This window comes from Crocodylus porosus, unplaced genomic scaffold, assembly GCF_001723895.1.
Source record: "Crocodylus porosus isolate Cpor-Errol unplaced genomic scaffold, CroPor_comp1, whole genome shotgun sequence".
Lineage (NCBI taxonomy): Eukaryota > Metazoa > Chordata > Crocodylia > Crocodylidae > Crocodylus > Crocodylus porosus.
Genome location: NW_017728925.1, coordinates 20,100,994 through 20,113,282, shown reverse-complemented (window position 1 = coordinate 20,113,282; position 12,289 = coordinate 20,100,994). Strand labels below are relative to the sequence as shown.

Here is a 12,289-nt window from a genome sequence, read left to right as displayed (position 1 = left end):
GTAAGCTACTCGAGATCTGATAGACATCTAACTGGCAGTAACTCAGATGCGTGATCAAAAGGCTACCTCAGCCAGACTGTTTGCTCTTTAGGATTTCTAGGATATTGCTCAATCTTGTACCCTATTTTCACCCTACCTCTGTAACCAATAAAGTCTTCCTTTGTGACTGGTGTGGGAGACTTATTGAGGGGTGGGTCTAAATTATGCCCAAGAGACCCCTTAGGTCTGCAGAGTAAGGGAGACCGTACTTTTTGCCCCCGGACTTGGGGAAGCGTCCCAAGTGCCTGTACTGGGTCAAGTACCCGTAGGACCTTAGGCCTGTGTTTCCCCAAGGACACACGGCCAGGGCTGAGTCCATTCTTGGGGTGGTGGCAGTGACGTTACCCCCAGGCTAGCGAATGGGCTCCAGGAAAGGGGCAGGCCAGACATAAGGCACCCTCAGGGAGGCATTCAGAGCCTGGCAGGTGATCAGGCACGGGGGGGGGGGGGGGCGCCTAAATGCAGGAGCCCCCCCTAGTGGCCCGCCACAACTACAACTCATACTGTTATGGAACTGCTTTAGGCTTTGGTCTACTAATCCAACTTTCACTTCCTTACTGGGACTAAGGTAACAGTGACATTCACAGACAGCTCTACAATATTCATAATTAAAAACAGGAAAAAACAAGTTCTTTACCAGCAAAAAAGTTTATTTTGAACAGACTTTCAGGAAGACACTTACAAGTTGTGCAAATATGCAAGACCTTATTGAAAAAAAAAAAAGTCAGCAGGTATTAATCAAGTATTCACTCAAGTAACTTAAGCTTCTTTAGTGGAGAAGTAGCTTCAAGTCACTGGTGTCAGTCCTGGAGTTCAGTTCTGTCCGCAGTGCTCAGAGGGCTCTACACACAAACACCCAGCCGTTAAACCACCAGCAAAAGCCTGAGACAGAGTCACAGCTTAGCAGGACAGTAGTCTTCAACTGAACAAACGACTCTTACAGTATTCAAAATCCTTCAGTGTCATATTACTGAACAACTTTAAACATCTGAAATAGTTCTACCACTGTATACAGAGCCCTTCTGCTGACAAAGGGCCTAGAGTTTATTTTGTTCAGCAGCCATATACAGTGGATAGAAGTAAAAGAAAAAAGGGAAGCAAAAAGATTCAATGGTACTGAATGGGTGCTGTTCAGAGTTCAGGATCAGTTTCACTTGCATCACACACAACTCAGATAGCAGAGTGTCCTTGGACAGGGAATTTGCTGTGTTAGCTATGCATGTTATGGAATGTAGAAGAGAAAAAAAAAAAAAACAGCAGACTTCCTGCATTACATTTGCCGATTCAGATTTTGTGGCTAGTCTGCATTAGGTAACACTGCAATGAGAAGCAGAATTGCATGACCAAACAGACACAGCTCAAGGCCTGGGAAAGCGATGCATGTTCAAGTGAACTGGTAATAGTTGCTTCTGTGACCCTGAAAGATGCTGCTATACAACCATATGTATGCACGTAGTGTCATCCCTTCCAGTTCATTAGAACACTGATTAGAAGTTGTTCTGAACCAAGTTTAACCACAGAGAAGCATTCACAGCCAACCCAAAATAGTCATCTCAATTTTGTCTGCCAAGAAATAAACAGTACATCTCAGTTCCCCACTGAATTCAAGAACCTCAGGTGTAAGATCTTTGGAAATAAGCCTCTATTTGTTCTAGTGTCCTTCCTTTAGTTTCAGGAACACAAAGAACAGTAAACATTATATTTAGGATGCAGAAGGCAGAGAAAAGCCAGAACGTGCCATACGAAGTCAGGACATCCTGAAAGAAAATAGAAGCATCATTTAAAAAAGGGGAGACGAAAGAAGAAGTTTAAAGCTATACCATCTGTAATGCTGCATGTCCAGGGAAAGCATAACCTACTGCTTCACCAACTGCATCCATCAGCTTTACCTATGAAAGTTCCAAGCTGGGGTCATAGGATGCTTACCATAAGATCATGAAATTCCTTTGTTACCAAGAATGCCATCAGCCAGTTTGTTAGAACACAGGCACCACTGGAAAAGCCTCTAGCTTTAAGTGGGAATATTTCAGACATCACCAGCCATGGAATGGGACCCCAACCAAGGGCAAAACCTGAAATGGAAGGAGGAAAATGAAACTATACTATACTTTAAAACATGAATACTGTGAAAAAGGTGTCAAAGTCTTCTCAGCGAGGCATTTACTTTTTTTCCCCTCCTCTAGGTAGCTTTGATTCAGGGACACTTCTCTAGAGAGACTGTTTTAAAAAGGCAATTATACATGCCACACTAATTCACATTAGAAAAAAACCCCAACACAACAGAACCTCCATACTGAGCATGGATAACTGCTTTTCTTGATACCTCTAAACCAGGGGTGGGCAATTATTTGGGCCTGCAGTATACCTAAGGAGTTCTGGTGAGCTGTTGCACACCCTCAGCTTATCAAAACTCTGTAAGTGGTTCTACTCCATGCACAGCTGGGGTAGGGAGCAACATCCAGAAGCAGGGCAGGCAGGCAGGGCCAGGGCTGGGGTCCAGGAGTAGTGGGAAAGCAGGCACAGAAAGCTAGGCGCCAGATGGAGGCTGGGGAAGGAAAAAAAAAAAAAAAAAAAAAAAAAAAAAAAGAGAGAGAGACATTTCCAGAAGTAGCTAACAGACTAAAAATTTGCATAAAAAAAGCTAGCTTAATTAGTGCAAGAACAATACCATTACAAAAAGGTAAGCAGGTTAGTAACATCTGTAGGGTGAAGAGACATTAAAAAACAGGAATCAAGTAGATTATAATGGAGCCATAACACAAGTGTCCACATTCAGTTCTTGGTTGCTACTGTCCAGCCAGCATATGAATTTCTGTTCCCAAGATCACCTTTTGAACAGGTCTTGTAAGTTCCCCTTGAGCACAAGTCCAAGTGAGAGGTTCTGTGAAAGATATGCAGGAAAAAAACCACTAAAAACAACCACCACCACTTCTTACACAGAACCACTCACTTGGACTTGTGCTCAAGGGGAACTTACAAGACCCCTTCAAAACAAAAACAAACAAACAAAAAACCACACCAAAAACAAAAGAAAGTGAGCCTGGGAACAAAAATTCATATATCCATTCATTCCAATTAGCAACAGGACTCAGAATTCCTGAGAAGCAGCTACATGAGCAAAACCACTAGAATTCCAAATCAAAACATACACACACTTTAGAATTCCAGCATTTTTGTGCACGCAGTTGCTTCTCAAGAAATCTGAGCCCTGTTACTAATCTGTCACAGTATGTTACTGAGCGTCTTTAAACAAGGGCCCAAGCCTTTAAATAAATCAGCTAAAATATCAAATTTCATTTGCAACAACAAGAATAATAATTTGATTTAAAGGAGGGACACACAGACCAAAGGAACAAGGCCTTAGAGTGTAAATCAAAGCAGTTCTGAGCTTCCACAACTTTTGGACTTAATTGATAAGAGGTTGCAGACCCCTAGCGCAACTCTGGACCACACAAGACTTCAGTGTGCAGTGCTACAATACCGATGACAGGGTTTCTGTGCAAGTCTTCTGTACAAATGCCAGTCAACTTACCAGTGATGAAGAGCCCCAGGCTCACTACCGCCAGCCAGGTTAGGTCATGTCCTGCTACTGAGGATATGCAATTTGGAGTGGTCAGTAAGTCAGGATGTGATGAGTTCTTTTGATTTGGAAGGATCGTTTTAAAGTAAAATCCAAATGCTGCAGTGCTGATAGCCATGATAATCCCTGCAAGAATAAAGGAGAGCACATACTGATTTATTGCCACTTAAAGATTTGAAATCAGACACAGCCCAGAGCTAGTTAAGTTTGATATTAAACAAGATTTCAGTGCTCATTTTGAGTGTTATACCCATAGTGGTCACGTAAGAGCATCATTAGAAACTCATTATGATTCTGCATGCAGCCACAGAATTCAGATGCATATACAATGCATGTTGGAGTATATGAGCCATACTTAATAAAAAAAAATTTTTTTAAACTTTCATATTATGCAGACAAAAAACACAAGAACCAGAAACGCATTAAGATAGCAGAACTGTTACTCTGAAGAAGCCTCCCTTGACAGAACCTTGAGACCAGTACTCTTCTTCTCACATTTCTACACCACATCTGACCATTGTTAAGCATGCTTGCGCTTGTTTATTGCACTTTGCAAAACGTTTCATTGTACAGCAAGCATTGCATAGGCTGAGGCTCTGTGCCAGTCTCAGGTGGCTGAATGAGTGGTATAGCCCCACTTCTTCATTAGTTCCTTGGAACATCCAACTCCAGACAAGTACTTATGGAAAAATTAACCTTAAAATGCAAGAGACAACTAAAGACACTAAGAGCTGGTAACATAAAAGTAAATTACAACCAGCAGTTTGGGAAAGTTCAAGTATTAAGCAATTGTTTTGTGTGGGGGGGGGGGTTTTTTTTTTTTTTAAAATTACTATGCAGATTGAAGAGGTTCTTCTGTCAATGCGTACGCCGAAATTCCAGTGGTGCTAAGGAGACAGTTTTCATCCTTTTGAGAATATTTTTTGTGCTCCGTGTATGCACCATGGTCAAATTCTTTTAAAAAAACAAACAAACAAAAAAAACAAACAAAAAACAAAGTCTGTTGGTGTTTCACATTAGTTTTAAACAAGCCACCTAGTTACACAACTACAGATTTTAGAAATCCAAGGCAAACCAAGATAGCTTTCTTACTGCTGTTATTCTTAGATAAAGAAGTTAAAGAATACAGGGAACTATTTCTTTTGAAAGAGGTTTTATACTTGTAAAAAAATCTGATTGGCATATACAGATGGATTTGCCAGCTGCAGTGATTTTCTTCCATCTTCTAGCCCAGGGGTCAGCAATTTTTAGGCAATACACCAAAAATACCCGCAACCTTGACTTGCGAGTGTTGGTGCGCCAGCGGTGGATGGTGTGGGAGCCAAGAGGGGTCTGATCTTTGGGGCAACACAACCCTGAGCCCTTCCACACTGTCTGCCCCAACGTGCACAAGCATCTGCACCCACCACCAGCAATAAGCTAAGCTCTGCAGACCCCGATGCAGCGACTTGCAGCCTCCTGGGGCCCCTGTTGCCTGTCAGAGCCCAGACTGCTCATAACAGGAGGCTACAAGCAACTGCATTGGGGTCCACAGAGCCCTGGTCCAGCTTGTTACCAGTAGTAAGTGCAGATGGCAGGGAAGGGGCTAGGGATCCTTGTTACAACAAGGATCAGGGCCTTCACAACTCCCCTCCCCCCAGCACGCATGTCAAACAAAATGACTTCATGTGCCACTCTGACACTTGTGCCAGGGGTTGCCTGCCCCTGTCCTAGCTTTTTACTTAAAAGGCTTGTATAAAAACAGCCCTCGGTACCCTGTTTGGATCTTTAAATTCTCCCAGGAGTTGGTATCATGGCATCAGCACTTCCACAGAGGAAGTTAAAAGTAGCAGAACTAAGAGCCCAAAATTAAGATAAAAAGCATGCGTGAGAAGAGGAGTCTAGAACACACTGACTGGATTGGATCGGGGCGGGCAATTATTTTGGGCAGAGGGCCACTTACTGAGTTTGGCAAGCCAGAGGAAGATAATATTAATTTTCTGATGTTTTTAGGGGCCCCACAGGCTGGATGGGATGACCTGGTGGGCTGCATCCAGCCCCAAAGCTGCATTTTGCCCACCCTGGATTGGACCCTTTGTATCTTTGGAGGAATGTTACAATGTTATAACACTGTTGCATGCCCTGCTCCAAACATGCATACAAGGAGGTTCCCTGGCCTTCCACAAGGATTCAAGCCAGCCATTTCTAGGTGACCAAAACACATACCCCAGCTTATATTTTTACCTGATACGCAAAGTAGTACTTTCCGTCCTGTTTTATCTATGATAAGTGCAGCCACAGCTGTAAAGCACACTTGTATTGAACCCACAACAACTGAAGCCATCCTGCTATCCTGAAAGAGGGAAAATGTTTTTAGAAGCAATTTCTTGGTTTTCAGCAAGTGATTATGAATTTTCCTTATGCACTTTTGTATTGTTGACATTGTTTTACCACTCTTTTAACTTGTATACAAGATGCTGTGTAAAAGAATCTCAGTGATTTTAAACATTATTGAATATGGGGTACTAGGCATAGAATAGTATATTGAACTATTTTGTTTTGCTTGTCATTGCTTTTATGGAATACAACTAAAACTGCTTAGCTTTACAAGACCCATCTGTAGCTCAAGGTGACAGGGGCCAGTGCCTTCAAGCAGGACATAAGTTACCACCCAGTAGCTAGGAATCTAAATGGCTATGATGTGCAGCTACCTAGGGAACAACGGATATATAATGTGAGTTATATCAACTTTACTGAAGTCAAACACCTGACAAAAAAAAAAAAAGTTAGAGAGATAATTCCTTCCAGTTTCCACTCTCTGCTCAGACTAGGCATGTAGCCTCAAAATCTCCCTGCTTGCATTCATGAACAAAAAAAGCAACCAAAAAAACCCAAGACATATCTGAAGGAGAATCAGGAAATAAGAGAAACTGAGCCAAACAAACAAACAAACAGTCTAAAATGCAGGGCATTCTTTTGCATGGGAACTAGACAACAGAACAGGAATACATGGAATGAGGTATGAAGGAAGACATAAAAAACAAAAATCAAAAGATGGTAATTATTCTCCCAGCCCAACTTCTATTATGCAAAGAAAACTGAATCCCCTGTCAAGGTTACTATGTAGACCTACGAGTCTCACAATATGGCTTCTGATTGCATCTGTTTCCTGGAAGTAGAGTACAAGCTAAGTTTAATATACTTCTTCACTTAAAAAGAAAAAAACAAAACAACAACAACAACAACCACCAACAAACAAACCAACTTAAAATATTAAGATAAACCAAAGTAATACTTGCATGCAAGACAAGAAACCTATTGGAGCAGAGACCCAACACTAGTGATCTAGCTGCAAATGAATTTGGCCTAGTTAGGTGCTCTGAACCAAGAGTTCCGGGGTATTGGTCGTAGCTGTATTGGTTTGAGAATGTAGGCAGACAAGGTTCTTTGGGCAAGTGTGATTTTGATTTTTAGATTAACCAAGTAGTTGGAAAAAAGTTGTCCTTTGCAAGCTTTTGGGCACAAGCCAGCAGACTCCCTGGGCCTGAAGGGCATGTGCACCCAAAAGTTTGGAAAGAACAATTTTTCCAACTATTTAATGGATTAAAAGAATAAAAGAAAATAATAAAACCCACCTTTACCCAAAGACCACGTCTGCCTGACCCAAGAGTATCATGATCAAAGCTGTACCTGAAGTTATACTTGGCAATTACCTTTGGGAAGAAAAAAAAAAAAAAAAAAAAAAATGCACCATGCTTACCTTAAAACTAGCTTCTTCAAAGATAGTTTCTGCATAAAACATAACTGCATTAATCCCTGTTGCTTGCTGGAAAAACATCAGTGCCACACCAATAAAGAATGGCTTGTAGACTGACGGACTCTTAACTTCTGCTAGACTTAGTCCATGCTAAAAAAAAAAAAAAAAAAGGCAGGCAGGCAGGCAATGATTCAGTGAGAAACTGGTCAGTTTCTGCAAGTGAAAGAAGAAAAGCTACCACCTAGCTTTAGAGGCAAGACTGCAAACACTGCAAGTCTCCCATTTAAGAAATCTGTTAAACTCCTTGGTAGTATGAATGTTTGCCATCTTTGAAATAGCTTCAGATGCTGTAATCAAATGCTGTGGATTTCTTATACCTTTCTGTCATACTTCTTAGGTGCTGTAATTGAACCACAGTATCAGAACACCAGAGGAACAGCACTGAGGCTACAGAAGTCTTCAGATTGCTCCCCCCCCCCTTTTTTTTTTTTTTTTTTTTGTGTGTGTGTGCCTAATTTGGTGCCTCTGGCTCCTCCATACTCCATCTGTCCTTCACAACACAACCCATATGTACCTTTTATAACAATTTTCTGTGATGGAGATCCTGATATTTGCTATACAGCAAACTCTACACACCTATTCAGCAGCCTACTCAAACTCTACACCAAAGCCCAAATTATTCTTTTTTACAGGGGTGTAGAAGAGCAGATTTTTGCCCAACACTTCCAGCCTTTTCATTTCGTCTTAGCTCTTTCTGCACTGTGTGGATATCCAAATCCTGTCAATATGTAAGTAAGAGACTGAAAAGATAAACTACATATTATTGAAGATATAACTGGGACCTGATCTAGCACTTCCAGAGACTGCAGCGAGAGTTTTAGCTCCTGGAAATATGGGTTCAGGCCACAAGAAGTACAGAAACAGTCTCCAAAACAGTGATTTACTTGGGGCAGGTGGGGAAGGTCAGATGTAAGTTTTTAAGTAAAAGGTCAAATAAGTCCAGTCTTGATAAATGTGTGTCTGAACACAGAAGGTCTAATCATCTGTTTACATTCAAGTTTCTTCTTTATTCAGCCAGTCTTTTAAATGAAAGCCAGAACCAACCAACCACCCACCCACTCTTATCACCTGCTCCTCTGCACTAGTTTCAATCTGCCTGCATTCCCATTCATGGTCCACACGTGGTCCCCGTAGGAATTTTAAAGCAGCTATGGCTTCTGGGCGTTTGTTTTGATTCAGCAGGTACCGAGGCGTTTCGGGCATGAAGGACATGAATATGACCATTAAGCAGGGTGGGAAAGAACACAGCACAGCTAACCAGCGCCATTCAAGTGCCATTCCTGGGGTGAAAGGGGAAGGAAAAGGTTATAAGCACAACTATCAGATGATTCTCTTGTGCCGAGCCAGTACTGCTAATAAAACAAAGCATGCGCTTCCTCCCTTCCACACCACCCCACCCCCAGCTCACATGCCTATGCTCTTTTTGCTTTCTAAGAAAGTTTCACTAACCTGCAACATAAGCTCCCAGTATGCCAGTTACCACCATCAGTTGAACACATGAGCCAAGTGTTCCTCTAACTCTTGAATGTGATATTTCTGATATATAAACCTAAGTGTGGAAGCAGAAGAGATTCAGTTGCATCTTTCCATGCAGTATTAAACAAAGGATTTAATTCAGCTGCAGAGGGGAAGACAACAAACAAACAACCCCCACAGCTATTAGCCTACTAGGAACACCAAAAGACAGCTGAAAAAAAAAATGGAATGACCAGAGCAACCAAGGCTAATAAGGTCACTTTGAGGGATCACAGTTCCCCCCAAAATACCAAAAGCTATTAAACACCACAAGTAGAACATGAAGTGGCATGTTTTCCTTCAGAAAATGGCTAAAGCGTGCATAAAGACATTAACTCTTCATATCCCCAAGATGAAAATTAAGATCTTCAGTTTTGTAAGCAGACACTGGTTGAAACCCCATTGACTTTATACAGGGTTCTGGATGAGCATGAAGATTTACATGCATACACATCTTTGCAGATTAGGTTTAAGACCCTAGCATTTTACTTCACAGAAACCCATGCTTCCCAAGGCCTGTCAAACTCTAAAAAAAATAGATGTTCATTGGCCCCTGCCCAGCACATTACACAGGCAGGTCTTGCCTTGCATAACCCCCACCACACACACACTTAAGATCACTTTATAGGGATCCAATGTTATGGAAATTGCTTTTAACCTGAGCCAGGAAAGCAGAATTGAATTCGGTCTTCAAGGCCATAATTCCTCACCTTCATGCATGAAGAATGTCTGACCTTCCCCCAGAAGTTACAGCTGTTATACTTCAGACAGAAGTTTTGCAACTTGGTTTTACCTCATAGAAGTCATTTTCACAAATTCTTAACACTTAACATTGGGCATTAGACTTTTCACACTTGCCATTTTGGTCACAGAACAGATTCTGCTATATCCATGATGGGAAAGTTACCTAACAAGTTTTCAAGGCAAGTCTCTTTGATGAAGAGATGGAGCGTTCTTTCAACAAGTTCCGTGAAGACTTCTCTTTCAAAGGCCCCTGCAGCCTTCTGATCTCAGTGGGACCAAGCCCACAGGCTATCCTTAATTGAGAACAGCCCAACAACTTTACACACAGAAATTAAAGTATCCTTATGTTTTTAAGCCTATAATAAGTTATGGGCCTTTTTATGTACCTTTAGTTTACACTCATTTGACAAGTGTTAGCAGTGATGCAAAACAGTAATAAGCGCAACAGTTAATCCCCCAAACTGTGTCACAAAGACTACGTTACCCCAGATTCACTCACCAAGGAGTACAAGAAAGGAGGGGAAGGGTCCCAAGCACAGGGGTATGAAAGGGTGGGGAGCAGCAACTAGTATGTGCACAAAAGAACTTGAAGTCAGGCACTAATAGTAAACTTGGATATAGCTGCACTATACCTTGCACTGTTCCAGAGTGACAAAGCACCTACCACCTAGTAGTGAATGAGAACTTAAAGTTTAAATTTATTTATGGTTTTGTTTTCGTTTTTTTTTAAAATCTCTCAAACTTTGATAGATACTGTTCATCTTCAGATACTTAGAAGCAGACAGTGATTGCTAGGAGGGTTCTTTAAATAAAACAAGGAAATTCTTTAGACATAAGCTAAGCTAAAGGCAAGTTCAGGGTTGGAAGAAATTCAGGGTTAGATCAATGAGAAAAGAAATCTTGACGTGTTCCAATGCAAGAGTTGGATTAGGAAAACACAAGCCTAGACAGCAGGAGAACACATTTCTAGGAGTCACTTTAAAATCTAGAAGGGCATTCAGGTGTATGTGCACTGAAGAAAATACACTCTGTTCACTTACTGGAACAACAAGTGAAGTAACTCCACTGGCTAAACCAGTCAGTATTCGTCCGCAGTAAAGCATCCAGACATTGTAGGCAGAGATTATAATCATAAACCCAAAGATGTATGGAACTGAGCACAGCATCAGACTCAGTTTTCGCCCAAGCTTATCCACAGCGTAGCCTCCTAGTACTCCTCCAGCCGCAGCTCCTAAGGTTACTATAGACTGAAAAAAAAAAAACCAAGTCACACACGGGCATGAATGGGGGTGGGGTGGGGGGGGTGTACATATACACAGTTGCACTGGTGGTGGCAAGTGCTGACCGGGGGTCAGCAGGCACCATCAGCAGTGGTAGCAGCAGCCAGGAGCTATGGTGGACTGCCCGCAGACACCACCGGCAGCATCAGCAGGATGGCAAGCGGCAACTGCCCGCAGGGGTACGCTGCCACACTCAGGGGGTGCACAGGCACCTGCACGCACCCCCAGCACGTCACCCCTGCACATGGGACAAACAGCAAGTTGCTAGAAAGCTCCAGGAAGCAACTGCTGCCCAAGCAGCTGCCTTCCCTGCGACTCCTGCAGGGGAGCTGGGAGCCAACCTGACGGGCAGTCCGAGTAGGTGCCAGGGACAAGCGCAACTGCCTCACCGGATGCAGCCAAAGGGCAGCACCCCCCGAAGCACGGGGACATTTCAGACAATGTTGTTATTTACAAAGTAAGAGAGGAAAGAAGGTGTGGAGATGGGGGAGGGGCGGGGCAGGCTGCAGTCGGTCAACAGCCAAGCGCCAGGTCGTCTTGGTGGTCAGCGAGCGAGGACAGAGGGAAGGGCCCCGAGCCGCAGCCAGGCAGCAAGCTGGGCCCCCCAGGCCTGCTCTGTGCCGTCCGGCCGGCCACCCCACCCCGCTCAGGGCCCCGCTTACCCCAAACCACGACGCCTGGTCGCCGTCCAGCCGCAGCGCCGGATCGCTGCTCCGCCGCAGCGCGGGGATGGCAGGCGAGCTGTAGCCCAGCACGAAGCCGAAGCTCAACGGTCCCAGCACCGCCGCGAACGTGGCCAGGAACAGCCCCGCGTCCCGCACCTTGCTGAGGAGCGCCGCCACGGGTCAGCCAGGCCAAGCCGCCACCGCCTCCGCCACCGCCACCGCCCCAGCCACCGCCACCGCCACCCGCCCCTAGGCCGCGACTTCCCGCCTGGCTCGAAAGCACCCCGGGAAAGGCCCCAGTACGGAGCCCCCAGCCCGGCGCGGCCGCACCTCAGCGGGTCGGACAGCGGCTCGCGGGGGCCCAGCAAAGGCCGAGTCTCATCCTCCACCACCGCCATGACGCCTCCCCGTCCCGGCACCTGCTCGCAGCTCCAGGCGCCGGGCCGGGTCAGTCTTGAAGGCGGCCCCGCCCACACTTCCGCCCGCTCTAGGCCGTGGAGGACTCGCGACTCGGAAGACCTGGCACCACCCCCGCCGGGGGTCACAGTGCGGCCCCTTTAACGGGGGCTGGGCGGAGCGGGGCTGGGCGCTGTGCGATGACGTGACGTTATGCGCCGGAAGCTGCGGGGCTGCAGGGCGGCCGGGACCAGCGGCGCCATGGGCGTGCGGG

General features: G+C 44.6%; 1 protein-coding gene across 1 annotated transcript; it reads right to left on the bottom strand.

The window, feature by feature from the left end:
* Positions 1–1,091: 1,091 nt before the first annotated feature.
* Positions 1,092–12,032, bottom strand: SLC2A8 (solute carrier family 2 member 8). Its single transcript, XM_019541078.1, has 10 exons — positions 11,950–12,032; positions 11,617–11,779; positions 10,715–10,921; positions 8,865–8,964; positions 8,484–8,695; positions 7,359–7,505; positions 5,843–5,951; positions 3,572–3,745; positions 1,966–2,111; positions 1,092–1,796 (listed from the first exon to the last, which is right to left on the bottom strand). The coding sequence occupies exons 1-10, from the start codon at positions 12,015–12,017 to the stop codon at positions 1,653–1,655; spliced, it is 1,470 nt and encodes a 489-aa protein (XP_019396623.1). The 5' UTR covers positions 12,018–12,032; the 3' UTR covers positions 1,092–1,652.
* Positions 12,033–12,289: the final 257 nt, after the last annotated feature.

Bases quoted from the DNA above. Each gene is read 5' to 3' on its own strand.
- SLC2A8 (XM_019541078.1), bottom strand. From the start codon at position 12,017: ATGGCGGTGGTGGAGGATGAGACTCGGCCTTTGCTGGGCCCCCGCGAG. The intron at 10,922-11,616 runs GTAAGCGGGGCC...TTTTTTTTTCAG, and splicing joins ACCAGGCGTCGTGGTTTGGG to TCTATAGTAACCTTAGGAGC. The intron at 8,696-8,864 runs GTTAGTGAAACT...CTTTCACCCCAG, and splicing joins ACTGGGAGCTTATGTTGCAG to GAATGGCACTTGAATGGCGC.